Here is a 25,757-nt window from a genome sequence, read left to right on the forward strand (position 1 = left end):
AGAGTCACGAGAAGAAGCAGAAAGATTCGTTTTCTTTGGAGGAGAAGGAAAATGGCAAAGGAAAGACGGTGACGAACAAAGTAAATCGGTGAAGGTGAGACAAGGAACGAAAGACAGCAACAAACAAAGTAAATCGACGAATGAGGGACGACAAATGAAAGACGGTGACAAACAAAGTAAATTGGCGAATGAAGAGCTTTTAGAGATAGGTTTTGTTTCTAATTTGATTTACCAATTCCCAAACCGATTTTGATTTCGTATGATATAGTATGGGTGGATTTGCAATTTTTTAAAACTAAAACATATCATATATTCATATAGCCCCCTATTACTTTAAAACCTAGCAAATAAACCCTTGAGCTGGCTCAAGCTCGCGAGCTTCACGAGCCGAGTAGTACTGTGTTCGAACAGTATCAAGCCGGCTTGGCTCGCACTCAGCTCATCCCAAAGCTGAGCCGATTTCGAGTAAATCTTGAGCCGAGCGACTTTCATCCTTACCTTTGACGAATCTTGGCCAGCTCTTTTCAGAGGGAGTCCTAGAGGAGCTTCTCTTTTAGTAGCAGTTGCCTATAGAATGAGTCAATGACAACTTATTTAGCAAGATGCAAAACAAACATGTATAATTATAAACTAAAATTGAAAGTGAGACAGGAATGAGAGTGAGAGTTATATAAGAGTCACAAAAGTGAGATTGGAGAAGGAAAATGGCGAAGGAGAGACGACGACGAATAAAGGAAATTGGTGAAGGAGATACGGCGAATGAAAGACGGCGACAAACAAAGTAAATCGGCGTTTGTTTCAAATTTGATTTACCAATTCCCAAATTGATTTTGATTTCATTTGATATAGTATGGGTGGATTTGCAATTTTTTAAAACTAAAATATATCATAAATTCATATGGCCCCCTATTACTTTAAAACCTGGCAAATAAACCCTCGATTTGGCTCAAGCTCACGAGCTTCACAAGCTGAATAGTACCGTGTTTGAACTCGACTTGACACAGTAGTCAAGCTAGCTCGGCTTGCACTCTGCTCGTTCCAAGTTGAGCCGATTTTGAGTAAATATTGAGCAGAGCGTGAGCGGCTTGGCTTAGCTTTCACCCCTACCTTTGACGAATCTTGACCCGCCCTTTTCAAAGGGAGTCCTAGATGAGCTTCTCTTTCTGTAGCTACCTGTAGAATGCATCAATGAGAGCTTATTCAGCAAGATGCAAAACAAACTTGTATAATTATAAACTAAAATTGAGAGTGAGACGGGAATGAGAGTGTGAGTGAGACAAGAGTCACGAAAGTGAGATTGAGAGGCTAAGACTGAGAGTGTGAGTGAAATTGAGACTTTGAGAGGCTATAAAATAAACATTACCTGAGATTGAGAGTTTGAGAGTGAGACGAGAGTCACGAGTAGAAGCAAAGGATTTGTCGGAGGAGAGGGAAAACGGCAAAAGAGAGACGGCTAACGAAAGACAATGACAAACAAAGTAAATCAGCGAAAGAAAGAGCTTTTTAGAGTTGGGTTTTGTTTCTAATTTGATTTACCAATTCCCAAATCGATTTTGATATAATATGGGTGGATTTGCAATTTTTTAAAACTAAAACATATCATAAATTCATATGGTCCCCTATTACTTTAAAACCTAGCAAATATACCCTCGAGTTGGCTCAAGTTCGCGAGCTTTACGAGCCGAGTAGTACCGTGTTTGAACTCGGCTTGACATTGTAATCGAGCCGACTCGGCTCGCATTAGGCTTGTCCCAAGCCGAGCTGGTTTCAAGTAAATCTTGAGTCGAGCTCGAGCCACTTGCAAGTGGCTCAGCTCTGCTCTCATACCTAACCTTGAATTTGCTACACATTATGATCCCACGGAGTATAATGTCTCATTTATTATAAAAGAATCACCATTTCTTCCAATATCCATTCTTCTTAAAAATTTCTCACTTTAAATATGATTTTTTTTATGTCCTTGCTTGAGTTCAAAACTTATATTTTGCCCCTTAATAAATATATTTAAATTTATTTATTTTATTATTTATATCTTTAAATAAGTTACTTTTATGTTGTTTTGGTGACAATTGTTTTGTTGGGAGTTGTCTACGACAACATCGACATGTGAAGTACAAGAGAGAGATGATCTATTTTTTCGAGCTGTTGACTGAAACGCAATGGTGAAAGAAAGTATGACCTTAATTCTTATTAGTAATTTTATATTAGAAACAAATAAGGAATCTTACAAAAAATTGGATTGGCAAAGAGTGATAAGAGTGCGGCAAAGAGTGATATAGATTATCTTACAGAAAAATTGGGATGGGCCCATATGCATTTGTTTTGGCAATGTAAAAGTGTGAACAGCCCGTTTGATTGTCCCTCAAAACACCTCAAATTTCAAAGCTCAACACACAAATGAAATTTCTAAATAGTTATACTCCCTAAACAACTGTAGATAAGAACGTACTCTTATGGAGGGCTAATCTCTAACATTGCCTTAATTATTGTGTTTGCTTATGCTCCACACTTTTCATTTCCACCTTACTTTGCTCTTCCATAAATAAATACCTTCTCAGTTTACTATATATTCTTTTTGATTAATATAATTCCGTATTTCATCAGTTTCCATATAATAAGGTGTACACGAGATGGGAAACACCTGATAAGTTTATGCTTTATTTATCAACTTGTCATAAGTGACAACATACTCTGCTGTAATAAGTTTATGTTTAAAGATTTGGAAAATCTTCAAACCTTTGACTTTAATTCATACATGCAAAGGATAAGGTTACATATATTACTGAATCTTGATAAGTATTTCCATTTGTTTACAACTTACAAAAATAATTACAAAAGTTGGAAACAAGGGAAACAGCTCATTATTTCCAAAATTACTTTGCTGGTCATTTTACTTGTTTAAGTAAATTAACCAAATATCAAATGACTCATTTACCCTTTTTTTTTTTTTTTTTTTTTGAGTAACCGGGATGTCCAGCTTCACTTGCTACACCTCTCTAATCATGGGGATTCATTCAATACTGTATAGGCCCAAAGAACCAGAAAGTTATAATATTATTGTAATGTGGTCTCAAGGTTTGAACCCAGAAACTCAAGAAGATAACAACCTTTCTTAACCTGTCAGGCCAGTCCCTTGGGGTTCTCATTTACCCTTATTAACCCCAATATTACGCATAAACTCACTTTTAAAGGGATAGTCACCTTACCACAAACAAACTTAATTAATCATTTATTAGGGTAATTAATGAATATTTTTCTAAATAGTACATATAATTTAGATAATTACTTTCCAAAACTTCCCTCTCTTTTAAATTCCTCATTTCTTCTATTTGTTACATCCTCTGTTCCCTTGCACCCCTCATTACAAAGCTGTCAAAATTATGGAATTTTTGTGAGCAAAGACAGAGAGTTGTCTCAACTCTCTTTGTCTTACTGTGGTTCAACCATAGCAATACCACAAGTTTCCTTCCACTCACAACAACGTTGGATGCTGAAGAAGAAGAGATGATTTTATTTTCATATTCATAATTCATTGTTGGTTGATCCGCGCCATGTTTTGCTTGGCAAAGTGACCGGTGAAGGGTCTTATTCGATCGTTCACCAAGGCATGTAGGTTTTGCTTCTTCTTTTTTTTCTTCATGCGTTCGATAAATATTTACATTGTGTGCATGACTGATCTTCTTGAATTTTCTTGTCCTTTTATCTTTGTTCTTGACTGTTGTGTTTATTGTTTTCTTTTGACTTAGGACTACTTTGGTAGTGGAATTTTGGTTTTTTTTCCTGTAATGACAAAACTCTTTGAGGGATAAGGATGTATAATGGTTCAATTGGATTGGTGTTTGGCCTTTGAGATGTTAATTTGCGATATTAGTGCAAATATTTAGGTTTTTATTTTTTCATCATTGAGTAACTGAACAATGCTATCTTCAAATTTGATCTTCTTTGCTTTGTGGAAAGTCAGTCCATGTGCAATTTCTTTTATTTTGAGTAGAAAAGGAATTTGAGGTTGATTCACCAAGGATAAATGCAGAGAAATGGTTGTTCTGTTGCTTATTCTAGCTTTTGTAAATTTTATCTGTTTCGAACTCCTATTAAACTGTCTGTTTCTAGAGATGTATATAATAATGATGATGTGTCACCTAATCTATATACATATTTTATCAACATTGTATATATTAGTGTACATTATGGAAGAACTTTGAGGTTTTAATTACATTAGCTGGTCGATTGGAGTTCCATGCGGATGTTTAGTATTTTGGGTTTTATGTCGGCATTAAGATGATTGTAGAATTCCATCTGGGAGGTTCAAGTTTGATATGATGGATCACCAACCGGCAATGCTTGCCTAATTTTTTTGGTAATTTCCGATATAATATTTACCTGCCGATTTATTCTCTCATTCCACTTTGGAGCTAGCATAATATGGTATTCTTTTGACAGCATTTTTGTAGTTTTAAAATGATCATTTAAATTGAAATCAGAGCTTTTGCATTAAATCACAGTGAAAAAGTCTAATTAGGAATTTTCTCCAAGGTAAATGCATCAACAGACTGGAAAATTGTTATGGGGAATCTTTGAAGTGTATTGAAGCAAATAAGATTATGCATATAGGAGAACATGGTAGTATTAATTTTTTTTTCTTCTAAACATGTGTTGAAGTTGAACCAAGTAATTTTTATACAAGTGCTAATTTACCAGCCTTGGACTGAATGTTGATATTATTTATTGTATTGCTCTATAAACATCTTTAAGTCTTGTAATCTATTTCTGTCATAATCTAAAATGTCACATCCTGATTTTTTAATGCTAATGCTTGCTGGATCAATATAATTTTAGTTATGAGTCCAAGCCTGTTGCCGTGAAAATATTACAGTTGCATAGACCACCTGCTCTCAATCGTAAATAAACTGAAATTTCAGAGGAGGTCACCCTGCTATCAAGGACAATCATGGAAATATTTTGAAGGTATTCTTCTTTTTTCCTATTATATATGCATATATAAGTATATTAACACACATGTGATTTAGTTTTTCTCGTTTATCCTCTTTCAATATGTTGCAAACCATAGAATGGTGAAGAAACAACTTAAACTTCTTTATAACTTTCTGTTCAAGGTACAACTGACTTTTTCCTGTTATATGCATACCAGTATAAACAACAGATATGATCTACATTTTGTAAGAATACTCTTTTACCTTAACATTTGAGAATTTGAATGCGTTATCAAGCATTCTTTTCGGATTACGATTAATATTTATCATTATTAATACTTTCTTTGCATATGCATAATCTTTCAGCAACTGTAGATATGCCCTTCTTAGACAATTGAAACGAAGCGCTTTGGATGGTCAAGACTGCATAGTAGCATGTATAATGAAAAAAATATGCCACCATGAATCCTTCCCCCAAATTATCTTCAATCATTATCATTACCGATTGAATATTTAAATGAATCAGCTACTGTACACTTTTTCCTTTATATGCATTGATTATCCATAATTCTTGAACCTTGTTCATAGCTTGTACCTCTAGTTATCAGACAAGATGTAGGTACAGAAGTTACACATTCATCGCAATATATTTAGTTTCCATTTTGACTTTCAAGGAATACTATTTCCCTAATCATATTGAGGCGAGATTGAACTTCTGACTACTCACCCAACAGATACCATACTCTTGTTTGTATTCCTACTTTTTAAGATACCGCTGAACGGCTTCCCAAATGAACTATAGGGTGTCTGAGGATTGCCTTGATGTACCCATTATACTGATTATTTTATAAGTTAACAGATATTTCTTCATTTATGGAATATATCCTCTGGAATAATGAATCTGTCGCAAATCGATTATTTTTTCAAAGTAGAAGACAATTGGCTGGAGGACAACATTCTTTTATCTGCATTATGTCTTCAAATTAGGACTTCAATTAACTGAACTTATTTATCTGCATCTTTAACTTCAAAAAGTTTTGTTGACTATTAGAATTTTGGTTTCACAAAATAATTTTTCTGTACACATAGAAGTCCCTGCTATTTTTTGTTTTCTAGTAGATCTTCAGTTAACAGCATCACTAATTCAGTTTATTTATTTGCTAATGCAGTTTGTTGGTGCCTGTATTGAACCAACCATGATGTTAATTACTGAGTTTATGGGGGGTGGTAATCTTCAGAAGTACCTATGGAGTGTTCGCCGCAATGTCTAGAACTGAAGCTCTCGATAAGTTTTGCATTGGAGATTTCTCGAGCTATGGAATACTTGCATGCTAATGGCATTATTCATCGTGATCTGAAGCCAAGTAACCAATTCTCTTTTGTTATAGATTTCAGTTCATTGGTTGAGCAGCTGATCAGTAAGTCTGGAGCTCTGTTTTCGTTTGGACCTTATCTCCTCCCGTTAATGATTTTTTTTTTTTTTTTTTCGTTTTCCAAATACTTGAGAACCTAGTCATTATTTCTTTACTTCCTACATGCGTGAATAGCTCAAATATTTTTATCCCTCACCAATAGTTGAAATGGTTGAGACTTGAGACTTCTCAGTATTCTACTTCTATATTCACCCACGTTTGTCTCAGGTAATATACTCCTGACAGAAGATAAACATATTAAGGTGGGTGACTTTGGGTTGGCTAGAGGAAGTATGGATGAGATGACTTGTGAAGCTGGTACTTAAGTGGATGGCTCCAAGGTAATTTGTCTTTGTTTTTTGGTATCATTACTGAGTACGATCACAGATCATTCTGTTAAATCTAATTCTTTTTCTCGTCTGAATTAGAATTCAGCCAAGACCCTTTTCCAATCGGAGTGAAGAAACATTATGACCACAGGTGGATGTATATAGCTTCGCAATGGTTCTGTGGAGTTACTCACAAATACAGTTCCCTTCAAGGGGAAGGAAAGCATGTCAGTAGCGTATGCCGCTGCTAAAGTATGTCCGTAACTTTCCAACTTTAATCACCAAAAACTTGCAAGATTTCAGCCCAATTTTTAAGATTAAGTTTCCTTTCTTCCAGAAATTGTTTTCTACACGTATTTATAACAAAATTTTCCCTGAAATCCATAAGTGATAAAATTTGAGGTGAACCTGATCTTTTCCCAATAAGACATTGTTAAATGGAGAGTTATCTCTTTTCATAATCTCTTTAACATTAATTTGAGTAACATGAGTCATTCTTTCAGAATATAGGCCTAGCGTGAGGATCTTCCAGAGGATATTGTCCCTCTATTGAAATCTTGTGGGGCACTGGACCCAAAAGCTCGGCCAGAATTTAAAGAAATCAGGGTCTTTCTTACAAACTACCTCGTGTAAAATTCGCTCAACTGAGGTCGAGAACATCCCCTATTTCAAAGGTAATTCAGATAGAAGAAGCGGAATATAATTGAACCAAGATTATACTGCCGCTGAAAACAAGAAGCCTGAGAAACGAAACTGTTATTTACCCAAATTTCGGAGGTGTTTTGGTCACGGCATTTCCATGACACAGTGGAATGCTGAGTCTTCTAAGATCATATATTCATATTCTTTACTTTATTATAGATGTATACGTGTTCTAATTATATACTTTCGATACCATTTCCTTTCGAACATGTTAAAAGAACTCAAGATATAAAGTTGACAAGGATATTTTAGTAAGATTCACATGTACCAGACACTGTCCACCGTCCATGTCATGCAGTAAGTGTTTTTTTTATTAGATTTAACTATTTATTATTTATTTATATGTGGCTTTTGTTCCCTAAAAAAAATTCCTTTCCACACACTTGTTCTCATTGTATTAAAACTCATCTTCATAATACCATAAATACCTTATACTCATCAATAAAGAGGCATAATTTAAAGAATAAAATTATTAAAATTTTGCAGCCAAAAATAAGGTAAAATCATCATTTCACAACAACTATTTACTGATTCGAAATAACTATAGTATTATTAGGCTTCGGGATCTTAAAAAATTATTCTGATAATCTATCTTTTAATCCATTATTATTATTTTCAGTTCAATGGGTAATAAATCAATTTAACAATAACTAAAATGAGGTACTATAAAAGTATTATTAATAGTTAACGTGAGAATCTGAAAGGATAAAGCGAGATCACGTATGATCCACAAATAAAAATGGGATCCCTGTCCCGAATTGATCCCAAGTGGGAATGAGAATTTCTACAGGTTACATTTAAAATATCAATAAATTAATTTCTATTTTATCTTATCTTTATTTTCTTTGATATTTGTTAAATAAACTTTGATTCAGTAATAACTTTTAGAACTTTCTTCTTTTGTTTTGTTTTATTATTAAGTTATTGAAATAAAATAAATAATTTACATCCGTAAATATATACTACATTCAAACAATATAGATAGAGAAATGATGACATCATAAAATTTGTATTTTTTTTTTTTTTTTTTGGGTGGCGTTGTGTCCACCAGTTTGTGTACACCTTATCTAATCCTTCGAGGCCCTAAAGTTGACATTAGGTAAATCCCCTTAATAGTCACCCCTATTAACAATCCAGATGGATCAAACTCAAGACTTCTTGAGTAATACACCTAAAAATCTAGTTGACTGCTCAGCCATCAAGTGACAGTTTGAAATTCTCATACTTTACGAAGATGTAAGATGAATGTTTCTTTTACTTTGTTATGTCAATGCTTAAATACTTTTATTGGGGATTCAGATTTTTCATGCTTATTTTCTAAATTTCCATTGATACTAAGCTCCGTTTGGTTCACTTTTTGAATTTTTTAGAAAAAATTTGAAAAAAGTTGAATTGGACAGGTATTCGATTTAGGATTTGAAAATTAATAAAAATACCCCTATGTTTGTTTTTTCTAAAGACCCCTATAATAAAACTTTGAAAGTTAACAAAACACCCCCACCCCACCCATTGAATATCACAGCTGACTATCACCATCAGAGGGTGGCTGGAGTCTGCTGATCGGCGCATGACCGACTGGATCTTGTTGATCATGCGTCGATATGGCCTTTGCCGGCCAGATCCACGGTGAATCTGGCCGCATTTGCTCGTTGACGTCTGGTTACGGCCAAAGATCTGGCCTTTTCCGGCCAGATCCACCGTGGATCTGGCCAGAAAAGGCTAGATCGGCGCACTACCACGCCAGATTCAGCCGTAGTGCGCCATTATATCAGATTCCGGCCAACTTCCGGCAATGATGGCCGAATCTGGTATATGTGGGTTTAGGGGTGTTTTTACAATTTCGAAAAAAAATATTTAGGGGTATTTAATTAATTAACAAATTTAGGAGGTTTAAAAAAAGTTGAATAATATTGGATAATATTGTAAGTTTTTGGGCATTTTACTGTTTAACTTTTTTGGGAATACTTAATAGTATTCTCAAAAACCAATCAAACGGAGCCTAAATATACATAGTTAGGATCCCAATTTTGTATCCCAATAATGTGATTGCTTGAGTATCTAGTATTTTGATTTTAAAATATAAGATAATAAATAATTTTTCTGTAATCTGGTTTTAATACCGTTTAATTTTTGCTTAAACATCATCCTAAATAGTGCGGGACCTGTCGGTACGATTTTGGTCCATAAGATCAGTGTGAGCAACACTTAGGCTCCGTTTGGTTGCCAATTGGGAATACTACTTTTAGTATTCCAAAAAAGTTAAACAGAAAATACCCAAAAACTTTGATTTTGGAATACTACTCCCAATATTATTCAACTTTTTTTAAACCCTTAAATTTGAATTAATTAAATACCTCTAAATATTTTTTAAAAAATTACAAAAACACCCCAGTAATTCATATTTACCAAATTCCGGCCACCACTGTCGGAAATGGCCGAATCTTTTAGGATGGCGCACTACCGGCTGAATCTGGCCGTTAGTGCGCCGATCTAGCCTTTTCCGGTCGATCCACGGTGGATCTGGCCGGAAGGCCAGATCTAACCAAAGATCTGGCCGTTGACGGCCAGATCTTTGGCCGTAACGGTTTATAACGACGGCCACAAACGGTCGTCGTTGCCCATCAACGACACCGTTTGTTGTGCGTCGTTGACGAGAAATACGGCCAGTCTGACCGGCAAAGGCCATATCTGCGCACGACCGGCAAGATCCAGTCGGTCATGCGCCAATACGGTGAACCCGGCCATCCCCGGCGGTGGTGGCCGGCTGTCCGTATTTGACATTGGGTTGGGGTGTTTTTGTTAACTTTTAAGATTTTATATAGGGGTGTTTTGTAAATAAACAATATAGGGGGTATTTTATTAATTTATAAATCCTGCATCGTAATACCCCCAAATCAACTTTTTTTTAACTTTTTCAGAAAATTTTTCCCAAAAACACCCAATTGTGAACCAAACGAAGCCTTAATTTACACATTCTGAAGTTAATCTACACACAGTTTGATAAAAAGATATAAAAATCCATTTATCTTATTAAATATTTCTGAAGTATTTATTTTTATATATATTTTGGTTTTGCTATTATTTTTTTTTTTATGAACGTTTGCACATACCTTAACTAGTTTTACGGGCCCTAAAATTAACGACCGGTAAATCCTTCAATATTCACCCTCTATTAGCACCTTGAGGACCGAACTCAAAACTTCATAAAACATTTTTTTTGCTCCAGTGATGGTTATAATAACCCTTTTGTTTTGCATGAAATGATAAGGTATTGAATTTACATGAGGCCTTTCTGGTTGATACTGGATTCTCACTACCCATTGATTTTTTCCCCTCCTCAAATGTCAAAATGCATCATATAATAATTATAAAAAAAAAAGGTAAATACTCGCCTATCACATCTAAGGTTATTGGACAACGTGTCATCCAACATGCTTTCTTTACCATCTGATTAACAACACTAACACTCAAATCATACTCTTCTTCCTTTACAAACAAATCACATTTCTAGCAAGTGATTAACTCCAACATCTACACAATCAACTTCAATATATAACAAATTCACTAAATTCTAATAAAGATTGCCAGGAACTTTCATTATTGGTGGCTGAGAGATCATTAGGACTCTTGGGTATATTACTCGAGGTCCTGAGTTTGATCTATCTGAATTGTTAATAGGTGATCACTGAGAGAATTTACTTTACTTGTCAACTTCAGGGTCTTAGATTATTGAAGTATTACAAGCTGGCTCAAACACCTTAGATCACCAAAAAAGAAAAAAAAAATCATTATTGACATAATAATTAAAATTAAATTATAAAAGGGTGCACTGAATATATATTTTAGGTTGATCTGTATTTAAAAAAGACGATGTTCAATTTTCAGTAATTTATAAATGACACTTTTTTATGTTTAAATCAAAGTGAAGTTGTATATTCACAGAAGAGTGAAAAGAAAAAAGACATATAGATGTAGGTTGGAGAGAATGAATTATGAAAATGACAAACACCCATTTCATAATCATCCTTGCTATATAGTGGTAAGGAGATGGGTGGTTTCATATCACAAATATATATTTATATAACATAGTTGCCCACAAATGTCTTTCCTTTAAATTTACACTTTTTCGATCTATATCGAACCTTCTTTTTAATGTCATTTGAGATAGATTAGTTTGCCAACGTTAAAATTTTTCAATATTTCCCAAAATTTTGAATAAAATATGAAGAATAATTCTCTGCTCAGGACTCTTAATGAAATTAATATCAAGACATCGAGAGTAACTCATGATAGCAACGGAAAGTTTGTTAGTATTTACTAAACCTAGGGGTTTTATTGTATACTCAAATTCAAGGAGTTTATTGATATTCATCCAAAAAAAACAAAACTTTAACAGACCGTACAAAGTACAAGCTAACGAAGCAGTGAATTTAAATGAGGAAGTGATAAGCAGAGAGAGAAGGGAGTAAAAACCGGAGAGGAAGAACCGGGATAAGACGAGAAGTTGGTTAGGATGGTACATACATGGAGTTGGTAAAAAAAAAAAAAAAGATTATCCAAATAGAATGCTAATTGATGAGTCATACAAATTGATGCAATGTCAAACCTAATCCAGTAAAACGTGGACAGCTGGAATCCTCATTCTCGCACGTGTCACCCCGCAAACCCTAACCCTTTCCCCTCACCACCACCTCAACTCCAGCTCCACTCCACCTCCTCCTATAGACACCGCCACAGCAGATCAACAATTTCACTCTGTTTAAGACAACGCCAACGCAACGCAACTGGGATTGCTTCTGTCTTCGTACTGCAGATTTTTCTTTACCCACAACGCTCAACCGTTGATCTTTCTGAACCCGAATTTTACCGTCTTCCTTAAGGGATTGATTGATTGTCTTGGAATCTTTTTCTTTCCTTTGCCCTTTTTATCTTTCTCTTTCTCTTTCTTACTTAATATAAGTAAGACACTTGGACTTTCCACCTCATTCGCTTCACAGGCCATGAAAGCAGGTCTTTTCTATGTCTTTCTCTCTCGTTTTTCGAAATAGTAATATTAAAATTATAGTATTTGTTGAGTGATGCTTGAACTAGTATCTACACTCCACGGGTTAGTTCAGGATCTTTGATGAGTTTCCCGTTGTTGTTTCCATCAAACAATTGAATTTGTTCTTGCATGTCTTAAGAACCTGCTCTTTGGGTGTAGTAATTTATTGAGTTGTTCTGATGTGATTTGGTTTTTCAGCTTCTATTTCTCGATGCGTTTTCTCTTGTTTTAGTAGTTTGGCTATTTGTGTCTTGAATGGTTTATTAAATTGATATGTCTTCGATTTGTAACGAGTTATTAGTTAGCTTGAGTGATTAGCTGTGAATCTTCAAATATGGTGTTGAGTTGTAATGTTGCGTTGTGGTTTAATTACTAGTGTGAGTACTTATTATTGCTTCATAACTGGAATATCCAATATGAGGTAAATGATTTTATGTTGGTTTTTCTTTTGGTAACTTAGCAATTGTTAAACCTTAAGCTAGCTTGTTGGAAACTGAAGACAGAACATGCACCAATAGGTGTAGATTTATTTGGAAAGAATTTACAGATATGAATTAGTTGATTCGTTTGTTTATATCTAGATGGTTCTTTCGTGGTTTTGTAATTATACTTTTAATGAGGGTAGCAGAATTGGAAATTTAATAATAGTGTTTTCTTTTTTGGGGAACTTGACGGAGGAAGCAGTTGATGGCATCTAAATTGTTATATTACATGAACAAATGATGCTTTACTACATGAATGTTAAACACAGCAAATACAATTTGATACAATAACATGAATAGCCTCTCTCGTGTGAAATTTTGTTGTCTTTCCCTAGTTGTTCCATCAATATGGCGACTTATATGTTTCAACTTTTTTTTATTCCATCCTGTAGCAGAAAGTTATATAGAAGAATAAAGTGAAATGTAATGAGAGAAGGAAGTTTTTATATAGAAGATTTTGGTGTCTTTTCTTGTTGGTATTTGATTTTATTTAGGCTCTTCATTTATTTTAGTGACTTTGGGTGTGAGATATTGCTATATTTTCATCACTCTTTTTTTTTTTTTCTTAACCTGTTGTCAGTAAATTAAATTTTGATAATTCTCATATCTTCTTGTAGCGTACTCTGCAAAACAATATTCTGAAATCGTCATCTTCAGTATTATAATATTTACTCCAAAAGCTCGACTCCACCTTGTCTTTCTTTGTATAAAATGGTGATCATAGGTGAAAGAGGAATTAACTTTTGTGATTAAGTTGTTATGGTGCACAAAGCCCCTTCTATAAATGTGTAAATGCATAAGTTCTATTGATATAGTTGGGTATGTTCACTTGAGTAGGATATGAGCACCTTATTTAATGCTGCTGGCACTCATTGTAGTAGGATCCAGTAGCTAGTAGAATTGGTGTAGAAAGAACTTTTTACCTTATCTAATGTGACCAAGATAAGGGAGTTGTATCAACTACAGCCTGTCACTTATCTGAATAGTCATTATTTATTGCAAAAAAGGCATTAACCGGATTAAATATCTCAAGAATTTTTCTTGCCTTTTTAAGTTCTGCTCAGAATCTCAGTACTCTTGTCTGTAAATAGATTGTCATATTAAACTTACGGATTCAATCATTCAGATAAAGGATTTTACATTCAGCTACATAATCGGGGGGATGGGTCTCTTGGAGCAATATGTAGTGTGCAAATTTAATTGTAGTTTTCTCAGGGTTAAGGAGGCAGGATTGAGGAGCCCATGGCAAATTGACATGGAGCAGAAAATAGAAATACTTTAGGATTATCATATCATTCTTGAATCCCTATGAAGTTTAGATACAAGGTCACGGTACTCTATTATCTGAGGTTTTCAGTGATGAAAGGCCCTTTAATTTCTGATAAATCAGTTTGAAGATGAAAGAATTATAGTCTCAGTTCAAGCTTGTCTAATATTTGGTAGTCCTCGGGTATTTGAAATTTTTGCTATCTTTTTGCTTCTGATGAGGAACTCAAATGAACTGATATTGTGGACGATAGTAGTGTTGGTAATATGGAGGAAGCTTCTCTTCCAACCTTTTATCTATATCAAATGGTAAAATTATTGCTTTGCTTATTTATAGACAATAAACAATAATGGCTGGCAATTTTATAACAGAAGCTTTTCATTTCTGATGTTTTTAGTTTTTTGTATGATGTTTTCAGATGCTTCATAAATTTTACCAAGGATACAATTCAGATAAAAAAAAGTCTTTAAATTAATTGGGTTTATTGAATTCATCTGAATGGGAACTGGGGAGGAGAACACACCTGCCAAGCCTTCTAAACCAGCTTCTTCAACTCAGGTCTGTCTTTCTCTGTCTCTCTCTATTTCCCTTCCATTCAGTTCACTAATTTTTTCTGTTTTTACAGGAAATTCCAGCTACACCAGCATACCATGATTGGTCAAGCTCTATGCAGGTTTATCTTGTATATAAATATGTTGCTATGATTTTGTTTGTAGAATATCTAGAAAAATATTATGCATGAATTAGTAATCTTAGGATCTTACTGTTAAGCTCCTTGTATAGGCTTTTTATGGTGCTGGGGCTGCACCACCTCCTTTTTTCGCTTCAACTGTTGCTTCTCCAACTCCTCACCCCTATCTGTGGGGAAGCCAGGTGAATACCTCATTTTTTTGAGTTATTGAGGTGTGTTCATTCATCATTGCAATAGTATGTCTCTCTATCTAACAGTCGGAAATACATTTTTATTTATTTTCTTCTAAAATCTTTCAGCATCCTTTAATGCCACCATATGGGACCCCAGTTCCTTACCCAGCTATATATCCTCCTGGGGGAGTCTATGCCCATCCTACTATGGCTACGGTAAAAATAACTATGTTAAGTGTTAATCATTTGTAAATTGTCCAGTGTGTTCAGATCCCTTTTTCAATTCCAGGTTCCTTTTATCAGTAGTGCCATCCTAATATGGCCGAGTCAGTGTAATTTCATCATTTTGTTTCCGTTTTGCTCTTGTAGACTCCAAGCTCGGCACCAACAAATGTTGAGCTGGAAGGAAAAGGAGCTGAAGGGAAGGACCGTACTTCAAATAAAAAATCCAAGGGAACTTCAGGAGGCAAGGTTGGAGAGATTGCCAAGGCAGCTTCAGGTTCTGGGAATGATGCTGGCTCCCAAAGGTGTATATCATTCTTGCAAAAATTTATTCAATATGTTCATATAATGATTTAAAATCTTCCCGACATTTGCATCTATGTTGCTGATGATTGTAGAGTTTCTTGTATTCAGTGCTGAAAGTGGTAGTGAGGGTTCATCAGATGCAAGTGATGAAAACGCAAATCAGCAGGTATCTGTTTACATACCTGGTATCCCTGTTGTTATTGCTGGTGTGGTATATCATTTAATTGGAAAAGCTAAACCAACTCACTCATTCCCTTGCAGCCTCTTCTGGGAAACTGGTTGGAATTTCAATTTCCACATAAGTTTTTTCTAATATGCCTTCTCCCCTTTAAAAAAAGAAAATACCAACCCTTCTGGGAAACTGGTTGCAATTTCAATTTCCACATAAGTTTTTTGTAATATGCCTTCTCCCCTTTAAAAAAAGAAAAAACCAACCTAGCCTGATAAATAGCAAAGTTAACAGTATGATTTTAAGTTCTTAGACCATTTAGACACCTAATTTTTCTTTCTTTAGGAGTTCGCTGTGGGTAAAAAGGGAACCTTTGACCAGATGCTTGCAGATGGTACGTTTTCATCCTTACGGTTCCTGCATGTGTGCTATTTGCTGTTAAAATTTTCTAACTATAGTGACTCTTTTAATAGCTAATGCACAGAGTAGCACTGGCGAGGCAGTTCAAGCTCCAGTGGCTGGGAAGCCTGTGGCGTCTATGCCGGCAACTAATCTTAATATTGGAATGGACTTGTGGAATGCATCCCCTGCTGCGGCTGGAGCTGCAAAAATGAGGCCATCTGGGACTCCATCTGCAGTTGTTGCTCCTGCAGCAATGATCGGACGTGAAGGCGTAATGCCTGACCAATGGATTCAAGTATGAGTCTTGCAGGCAGTTGTTTAAATTTCTTATGTGCATGTACTCCTTTCCTATTTTGAGTTATTTATGATTTATTCAACTTATCTCTTACAATTAGAGGGAAAATGTGTTAATGCTGCCCCTTAGTGCATCTAGTCACAGACTTTATCCGCTTTTTATTGCTTTCTCCCGATTGAAGTTTGGCTTCATCTGATTTTTTTCTTCTAATCTGAGTCTATTTTTTTACTTGATGCATTGTTCAAGTTTTGTTTTTGAGTAGAGAATTTATTCGCTTGTGATGGTCCTACAACTTTTTTTTTCACTGAGCTCACTCTATATTCCCTGTAGGATGAACGTGAACTGAAAAGACAGAAACGGAAGCAATCTAATAGGGAGTCAGCCAGAAGGTCAAGATTACGAAAGCAGGTATGGTGGTACTCTCTCCTTTTGTCTTTCGTTTGAGCCCAAAAATATGGTCCACCAAGTTATCATCATCTGCCATTACAACCAGGCGGAATGTGAAGAGCTACAAGCGAGGGTGGAGACATTGACCACTGAGAACCGTAACCTTAGGGACGAGCTGCAGAGGCTTTCTGAAGAATGCGAGAAGCTTACAGCCGAAAATACTTCTATTAAGGTTTGACAGATCCTGCCCACCTCTTGCCAATCTGTAACGGCTTGGTCTTTTGCTTTTTACTAATTGTTTATTTATGTTGGACTTAATTCAGTGCAAATGTTCACCTCATCCAGTCTGAAACTTAGCGTATCTCATTAACAAATATTATGATTTGCTTCTGCTACTATAACAGGAGGAATTGACTCAAATATGCGGACCAGAGGCAGTAGCTAACCTTGAACAGAGCAAACCCACTTCGGTTCCTCCGACGCCCTGATGATGGAAATAGTTAAATAGTAAAGGAAAAACAACTACAAAATATAACTGGAAGCTCGGACCAGAAATTTCTGGATCTCTGGGAATTTGTGAACTTGGCTTTATTGAGCATAGCTACTTATTTTTCTTACTAATATATACCCATAACCCCACCTTTGTAACGGTATTGTTTATTAAACGACTTCGACAGTAATTGAAGATTAATTCCACTCATTGGATTGCAACGAGTCTCTGCTCATTTTTTTATTTGGCCAGGGACTGACAATGTGGGCAAGTGGAGTTGACAGAGATGGAGTAGCTTGATTTAGTTCACACTTAAACGATTGACTTGCTGCTAAGTTTAATCGCATACTACCTTTAGTGCTTGCTTATGAGTAATCAGTCAAAACCCTCAAAAGAGTAACTGATTTGGCTAATTCATTTGCCAAGTAAATCTGGTAGACAAACATTCTTTACACAGGTAATGCACTAAAACATTTGTTGTGTGAAATATGAAACCTATAGCAGCAAGCACGCCGCATCTTGGGTGATTTTTTCTTTAGAGATGCTACGTGCTTCAACAACGGGTAGATTATCAAAAGGAAATACAAACACTAAACTCAACCGAGTAAAAGAAGGTTACAAAACATTAATGACAATTGTCAATCCTCATGATCCGACTGTGTATCCGAGATTGGACTCGGAGGACCTTCAATTTCATTGTGGCCTTGTTGACCCGTGCCCCTAAATATTAGGCCCGCTGATAAAAATTTAAAAAATAAAAATGAAAATAATTTAGTCTGCAAAGAATGGGGAATTAGTGAGAATAACAGACCAGCAAGCACTGAAAAAACAGGTTAACCCTGACCTGTGCCAATAATTTTCATGAGTACAGTCTTTGCAAATTGAAATTCTGCTTGGTGCGAGCTGAAAATTCTAGCCTGCAAATTTGAGCAAAATAATCTAATTTCATCTGAGAATGCAATGCATGCCCATGCAGGAATATCCAAAGTGGACCCAAATTATACAACATAGTGCCTTGTTTTTGAAGATAATCCTTTTATTTGATAAACCTTCAATGAACAGGAGCACAGCAGGAGCCCTTCAGTAACAAGGACTAATATATCATTTTCATCTAATGAGCCAAGTTCTGCAAAGCTCCTACTGAGCTGCACTGGTAGGCCTGTAAAAGGGCTCTTAGGAGGTTCAATTTCTCATGGTCTTAAGTTTAAAGCAGCAGCAAAGTTGAGTGATATGTTGCTGCTGGTTGGGCAAGCAGCCTGCAATATACAAAAATCTGCAAGCGGATATTGTGTATTCTAGGTCCTAACCTCACAAAATGGAGCTCTAAGAAACAGAAAGTGGTTGCACTTTCTTCAACTGGGGCGAATACAAAGCATTGGCACTTACAATAACAGAAGTGGCTTGGTTACAAAGTTTGTTTTATGAACAAGAGCTCCACAAAGGGAAAGCAGATCAAGCTTACAGCTGCTCCGCAGCTAAGCTTGAGGGGGGCCGTTAAGCTTACAGAAGAAAGTCAATTGAATCCACAGTCTGACTTAAGTTTGTTCAGAGGAGTCAGTTTATAAGAGACGTTTTGTTAGTTATAACTGTTAGATCTGTTATTTAGAGGAGCAATTATTTTGCTTCCCATGTTCTCGCCTTAATTCAAGGAAACTTCTTTGTATAAATTGGTTGTTTCTAGTGTTTTAAAACCCGGCCTTGCCCGGCCAGTTGAACTGGTTCAACAAGGATCCGGGGCCTTCACCGGGTCAGGTTACATGAAAACCCTAGAAATTAGGATATAGATCTATGAACAATTGAAGGCTGGGATGTTAGCAGTTTTGAAGAGAAAGGGCCAGTGAGTGGAATGATGGCGATGGAGGTGATCCGGTGAGTGAATCGACCAGAAATCGCAAAACTAAGTCGCCAGAAAAAGGCCGTTGTTGCTGGTGATTGGAGAGGCGCACGAGGGAAGGGTAAGATGGGTTCTAGTCAGGAGGCTAAGGGTAGTGTTTTCGTGGTGATGGGAAGTGTTGTCGTTGCCGGAAACAGGCCCTATTTGTCAATGCCGATGGTGGTGTTTGGGGTGTTTTTGCAAGATTTCAAACCTGTAGGGGTTTATATTAATTTTCAGGGGTGTTTTTGTTGGATTTCAAATCTTTGGACACCGATTTGACCCACCAGTCAAACCAGTTAAACCAGTCAACCTAAGACCCGACCACTTTGCCAGGTTTTTCCTCGAGTTGGGTTTTAAAACACTGGTTGTTTCATTAATAGAATGTTAAGCTTCATTCCAGCTTCTAAGCCTGTCTAGATTCTTCTCTATCAGCAGCTACCCAATTTGTGGCCGAGAAAATCATATCAGCTGTTCAAAATATTTTCATTTCCTATATTTCCTGACAATTAAGTGAACACTATTGAAATCAACCAAATGGTATTCAACCCTCCACATTGAAAATGGCAAAACACCACATACCATTTGATGATATGCGAAGCCCACAAGTTGATCGATTCTGGCTTGATGCCTTAACAAGAATGGACGTAGATGGTTCCTGTACAGTTTTGTTGCTCCCTGAAGAAAAGCAAACAATTTTCTCTCATTAAAAATTACCCAAAAATTAACCATACAACTTATTCAGCTATCAGGGGATGCTTAAGCATAGGTGCTGGAAGCAAATTCTAACAAACAAAAGTAGAATGAGGGCATATTATCAAAGGGCACAAATAGATTTTATAAATGCGAAGGTGTCATTAGCAATTTTTCTACCCCATTTGAGTTTATTCTAAATATATAACTTACTTCAGCAGATGGAAGTTGAAGCCAAACAAGAAACGCAAATTTAAGGTGATAGTACATGGGAAACCTGCAACAGTAAAATCAAGGTAACATAGATATGAATCATCGATACAAATACCGAAGCATAGATTTCTTAGATAACTTTTCAAAATTACATTGACTGTAACATAAGTAAAAGAAAAGGTGATAGGGTTCAAAACTTTACCAAAAAAGAAGCTTGTCTGAAAACACTTCCACAATGCTGAAAGATCCATAAGCTGCAATGGTGAGAAGGATATGTATTATGAAAGAACAACAATGCCATTCACGTAATTAAAATATGCCCTGTACCTCAGACCACAAAGATAAACTACATGCAATGATTTAATATCAAATAGAAATTATAAGTTAATGTTATCAATCAAATCACATGAGAAACTGTTTAGAAAGTTCAGTTAAGGCCATAATGCTGACAATAGGTCCACAACGTATTCTGCTACATTCCCTATTTATTAATCTGGAGACACATGCATGAGATTAACAAATATGATTGAGACTAAGAAGCAAGAAGATGAACACAATCAAAGCATAATGGTCAGAACTTGTAGATTCTACACATCAACTATCAAATGACAATGCTACCTTTGTATAATTCCAAATTGGTTCTGTAATTTGTTTCTGGAACATTCTTAAACAGTAGTTTGTCTCCTAAATAATTTTGTGCCTTCATAATCATTTCAATCATAAAGCAGGCCTAATTTAACAAGCACTCTGAATTTATAATTTAATCCTCTCCGGCAATTTGAATCCAGAATAGCCTACTTTACTGCAGTGTCTGTTCAGTCAACAGAAATGAGTAGCTCATTTTGATTTTAGCCTTTCTGCTTTATGCTATGGTCAAATTCTACACATTTCAACATTCCACTTCATGAAATGTGACTAACAGATTATTATAGCCATTCAACTAAAAGCGTCCTTGATCTTCCTCATATGTAGGTAGGAAATGAGGGCCTTCCCAAAAGCACTATTCAGAGATCATCATGAATAAATGAGCCATTTATCACGTTGCAAGATCTGTGCAAAACCAAAAATACATTCCCTCTAATATTAATAACAGAGATATGAGCTCATAAGAGTGACAAAACATTACAAGAAATATGGCCTGCACAAGTATTAACAATAAAGAACGCCTTCATAGGACACAAAAGTGCAGAAAATTTACTGCATCAAACAAAAAAAAAATTCACAATTAAAAAATTATGGATATCAACCAAGAAAAACTCAAATAACATAGTAATTGAAATAATAACACAGAGAAACTTCTGACCTGCCCAATATATGAGCCACTTTTGTTGATCATCTTGATCTTTCCTTTCAATTGCCTTGAATGTTGAATATACTGGTAAAACAATACCCACAGAACAGCTGAAAAAGCAAACAAGTATTAAAACCACAGTCAATACCATAATTAATTAACAATCATCAACATTCCCAGAAACAAACAAAATAGAATGACTCCTAAAACAAGAAAAGAAATTAATTAATCCAAAAGAGTTAAGAATAAATTAACGAAAACTTACCACGCTGTTCGAATTACAACGTTCGAACCGAATGGGCAAAGGAGCAATCGTAACCCCACCTACATCAAATGGCATCGAAATTTAAATAATACATAAAAACTTGTAGCGTGATCTCAATATATTTGTATAATTAGACTAACGATTAACGAAATTTTGCAGCGAAGAGGAAGAATAAGAAACCGAAAAGTCACCTCCTTCGTTAGGGTGGATCCGAGTCCGAGAACGTCCATTTGAATAGCGCCTTTACTGTGTTTATGATTCTAAAATTAATTAACTAACCATTATATATTGGATTTCAAAACAAACGGCGTCGTAGCGCTTAAAATTTAGTTCTTTTGTTATTTCCATGTTGTGATATGACGCATGAGTATTAATTGCTTCATTAATTGAATTACGGTATTTCGTTTGTATTTAAGGTTAATATTTAACATTGAAAAAATTTGGAACAACATTTTGGTTTCATACCAGTAACGCCTTTAAAATTTTTATTATAAGGGTTATCAAGTATAGAATTTGACATAGATTTATTTGCAAAGCTTTCATAATAATTAGAACCAATCAAAAAATGACATAATGTACAAATATGTAGGAGCCCATAAGCTTACTGAACTAGAACAGGGCTAGGTGTGAATAACTCCAAAGGATTAGTCTGATGGTCAAAAATATTTACTCTCTTTTTCACTTCGTGGTTTGAACTATCTTGGGTCACCAACCACGTTTGTAGCTTATCTTGTAATATTGGGTTTGTAAGGTATTCAATAAGTTTCGGAAATTAGTTGAGGTGCATGTGAGCTTAGGTTTGTACGGTGTTCAATAGGTCCATAAATTAGTTGAGATACATATAAACTTGGGCTTGTAAGGTGTTCAATATGCCCCATAAATTAGTTGAGGTTCACACAAGCTAACACCCCCCCGATCATATGAAAACTGAAAAAAGAAGGCTAGGTGTGAACCACTACTGAATGGTTTGATGATAAAAGAGCAGAATAAACTATATGTATTAACATTTAACACTATGTTGCCATGCCATTGTTGACTGTCCATTACCCCTCCTGAAAATATATTTTTAGTTTTGTTAATCAATCTTGACCGGGACCGGATAATATGGTTATAAGCGTGCGTTTGGTTCAGAGAATGTTAGATTACTAGGAATATTGGATTACTAGAATCTTATATTACCTTGAAGATTACTGAGAATCTTTAAGAAATTGTGTTTGATTAGTTAGAAAAAATTGGTAGGTATGTTATATTAATATGTTTTTTCAGGAGGAATAAATTAGTGGGTATGTTATTTAAATTACTAAATTATCCTCTTTTTAAATATTAATATAATATTATTTTTATTATTAATTTTTAAATAATTTTTTAACCCCCAATATTTCAAATTTAGCTAAAACACTCTCGCTTATATAAAACTTTAATTTATAACAAACTCATCCCCACCACCTTGTCGCCGCTTGCCGCCACCGCAAACCACTGTCGGAAGTCGCAGTGAGCAGCCCACCATGACCGGGAGGCCCCGATATGGTCGTTTCTGGCCATATTGATTGCCAAAAAGGCCATATCAGGAGCCGATCTGGCCATTTCCGATCAGATTGATGGGTCTAACTGTTAACGGCCAGATTGATGGGTCTAGCCGTTAACGGCCAGACCCTTGGCCTTTATCAGCCAGATCTGGGTAAGATCTAGCCGTTAACGACCAGATCCATGGCCATTAACAATCATATCTCATTCAGATATGGCCGATAAAGGCCAAGGGTCTAGCTGTTAACAGCTTGACCCATCAATCTAGCCGGAAATGGGCAGAATAGATCTGGCCATTTCCGGCTAGATCTGCTCCCGATATGGCCTTTTCGGCCATCAATATGGCCAGAAACAGCCATAGTGAAGCCTCCTGGTGATGATGGGCTACTCCCGACAACTACAAGTGACTTCCCGCGGCGGCTGGCGGTAGACCTGGCAAAACGGGTTTAGACCCGCGGGTCGGTCCGTACCCGGATAAAAAATATAGGGCATGGGTTTAATATGTTGGACCCGTTTAATTTTCACCTGTACCCGCCCCGACCCGTTTCTTGACAGGTTACACGGGTAAACCCGCGGGTACCCTTTTTTTCAAAGCTAAACCCTAAGTCCCTAACCCACTAACTCCACCCAACTCTAAAACAAACTTTCTCTTCTTTCTCGCCTCTGAATCTCTCATCACTGTCACTGATTCATTCTCTCAGTCTCTCATCTCATCACTCTATTCAGTGTTCAGTTCAGTAGACTCTCATCACTCGTCACTGTCATCATCAGTCATCACTTCAGTGTTCTCATCCGTGAACCGTGATCCCCTTCCCAGACCCACCGTTGCCAATCGCCATCATTCATCCTCGTCGGCTCGTCATCTCCTCTTTCTGTCGTCGTTAGTGAAGGACAAGCCTTTACCCCCATCAGGTAGCTAGGTTTTGAGATCAAACCATCAATTGCCTTATTTATCTTCTGTTACACCTTGTAGTGTTATATAGTTGTGTCTTCATCCCTTGATTATGCTTATAAAAAAATTTGGGACCTTAGGACTCATTGGGTTTCCTAGTTCCTATTGGAAATTATTGTTAGGCATAATGCCCTAAAAAGCTATAGATATCACATATTTATGTTGAAGCTAAGGCTATTCAATCACCTTTTGTATTATTAGATGATATATTATTATTAACTTGATATCTGTGATCTATTATTGAGCACAAATCCCTGATTAACATTTTATACGATTTAGATATTTATTTTGGGGGGTACGCAAGAGCCTTAGTCTAAGGAGAGAGACACAACCTGGAAGAAAAAAGTCAGGTCAGGGGGTGTTCTTTCAGTAACCTGTCTCTGGAAATCGAAAGAGAATGATGAGAACTGCAGATTGATGTAGAAACTTCTAAATCTTGTGATAGGGAACTTCCTAAACTATCTATATAAAGTGGAATGTTAAATAAGTTAAAAGGTTGAATTTTTGAGAAAATTGTTTATCATATATTTGTACAAGGTATTCTGTTTGTTCCGGAATTCTTCAACAAAATCATTTTTGGAGGTAACGTTTCATTGTATGGCATATGAGATGACAAGAAGCCTATTCTAAGGAGGGGTAGAAGCAATTTTGAACTAGAAAGCCAGGGCAGGTGTCTTTATGGCAGTATCCCTTTTACAAGATTCAAAAGTCCCTGGTACAACAGTCTTTCTCTGTTTAAGTTAAATTCAATATCAAATTTTCTGTTGAAGAAAAAAATTTCCATGAAGAAGGGTTGGAGTTAAACTGGATTCAGAGTTCTTATATAATAGCATGGACCGCATCTTATTGTCCTCATAAAGTTATGTTTGGATTCCATCTTCTCTGAAACTTGGAAATTGATAACATATTGGTAAACATAGCCGTTAGTAAAAGTCCTGAAGGGTAGGACAGGTAGATTGTCATCCATATAACATTATTCTCTTTTTCATCCACTTATTATGCCCATAATTGATTAATTTTAAAGTAAGCATGAATGGTTTATGATGTTTAATGTTATATGTATAGACAAAATGATACTAATACCCTTGTTTAGTTAAATTAAACTTCTGAACTTGAAAAATCGAGGTGATGTTTTCAGTTTCCAAAACTAAGTGGTGAGATTGTTCTTAAGCCATGGGTCTGGGGAGTCAATATAGTTTACCATTCACACAATTCCCAGGATGGTAGGATATCATTCTTTTGCCTTTTCTGTGGATGAGTTTGTAAATCCTTTAATCACTTTATGTTTGCTTCATTATGCAAGTGAGTTGTAGATAGTATTGAAATATGATTTGGGCAAAAAAGACATTGATGACTGCATGATTACCGTCAATGTGCTGGAGATTTTAACATTTTTCTCGTACAAGTTTTTTACTAGAAATCGATCCATTGTATCATTAAAATGGGAACATAGTTGTTGGTCAAAGTCAAACATCTTGTAATTAAGTTACTGGAGAAGGGTGTCCAAATTGGTGTGCATTAGATAGTTTTGAATTGTATTTTAGAATGACTAGGAGTTTGAGTAGTGGAAGATGTTTTCAAGGATTGAAAATGCTTTAGATTTTGGTGCTATTTAATTAGAATATTTCATATATTTTATTATTT

At 35.7% G+C, this 25,757-nt stretch overlaps 2 protein-coding genes and 1 pseudogene across 3 annotated transcripts; 2 read left to right on the forward strand and 1 right to left on the reverse strand.

The window, feature by feature from the left end:
• The first annotated feature begins 3,535 nt into the window (after nucleotides 1-3,535).
• LOC116108201 lies at nucleotides 3,536-7,444 on the forward strand (annotated as a pseudogene).
• Nucleotides 7,445-12,304: 4,860 nt separating this feature from the next.
• On the forward strand, nucleotides 12,305-17,512 carry LOC116108211 (G-box-binding factor 1). Of its 2 annotated transcripts, none has more exons than XM_031394479.1 (12): nucleotides 12,305-12,384; nucleotides 14,586-14,725; nucleotides 14,793-14,840; nucleotides 14,951-15,040; nucleotides 15,158-15,247; nucleotides 15,401-15,558; nucleotides 15,668-15,725; nucleotides 16,074-16,122; nucleotides 16,202-16,425; nucleotides 16,756-16,833; nucleotides 16,919-17,044; nucleotides 17,217-17,512. In XM_031394479.1, exons 2-12 carry the CDS (start codon nucleotides 14,666-14,668, stop codon nucleotides 17,298-17,300), a joined length of 1,065 nt encoding a protein of 354 aa, XP_031250339.1. In that variant the 5' UTR covers nucleotides 12,305-12,384; nucleotides 14,586-14,665; the 3' UTR covers nucleotides 17,301-17,512. The 2 variants fall into 2 exon arrangements, with proteins under 2 accessions (XP_031250339.1, XP_031250347.1); XM_031394487.1 differs by lacking the exon at nucleotides 12,305-12,384 and adding an exon at nucleotides 13,502-14,475.
• A 184-nt stretch (nucleotides 17,513-17,696) lies between these two features.
• LOC116108330 (HVA22-like protein k) lies at nucleotides 17,697-21,867 on the reverse strand. The gene is made up of 8 exons (XM_031394579.1): nucleotides 21,778-21,867; nucleotides 21,638-21,696; nucleotides 21,385-21,482; nucleotides 20,284-20,335; nucleotides 20,082-20,145; nucleotides 19,758-19,853; nucleotides 18,147-18,219; nucleotides 17,697-18,038 (listed from the first exon to the last, which is right to left on the reverse strand). The coding sequence occupies exons 1-8, from the start codon at nucleotides 21,865-21,867 to the stop codon at nucleotides 17,941-17,943; spliced, it is 630 nt and encodes a 209-aa protein (XP_031250439.1). The 3' UTR covers nucleotides 17,697-17,940.
• Between the last annotated feature and the right edge of the window lie 3,890 nt (nucleotides 21,868-25,757).

Source organism: Pistacia vera, unplaced genomic scaffold, assembly GCF_008641045.1.
Source record: "Pistacia vera cultivar Batoury unplaced genomic scaffold, PisVer_v2 Contig1176, whole genome shotgun sequence".
NCBI classification, from domain to species: domain Eukaryota; kingdom Viridiplantae; phylum Streptophyta; class Magnoliopsida; order Sapindales; family Anacardiaceae; genus Pistacia; species Pistacia vera.

Coding starts and splice junctions, on each gene's coding strand:
- LOC116108211 (XM_031394479.1), top strand. CDS start 14,666: ATGGGAACTGGGGAGGAGAACACACCTGCCAAGCCTTCTAAACCAGCT. Junction 15,041..15,157: donor CCTATCTGTGGGGAAGCCAG/GTGAATACCTCA, acceptor AAAATCTTTCAG/CATCCTTTAATGCCACCATA. Junction 15,248..15,400: donor CCCATCCTACTATGGCTACG/GTAAAAATAACT, acceptor TTGCTCTTGTAG/ACTCCAAGCTCGGCACCAAC.
- LOC116108330 (XM_031394579.1), bottom strand. CDS start 21,867: ATGGACGTTCTCGGACTCGGATCCACCCTAACGAAGGAGGTGACTTTT. Junction 20,336..21,384: donor GTGGCTCATATATTGGGCAG/GTCAGAAGTTTC, acceptor TCACCATTGCAG/CTTATGGATCTTTCAGCATT. Junction 19,854..20,081: donor TTCAACTTCCATCTGCTGAA/GTAAGTTATATA, acceptor GCTTTTCTTCAG/GGAGCAACAAAACTGTACAG.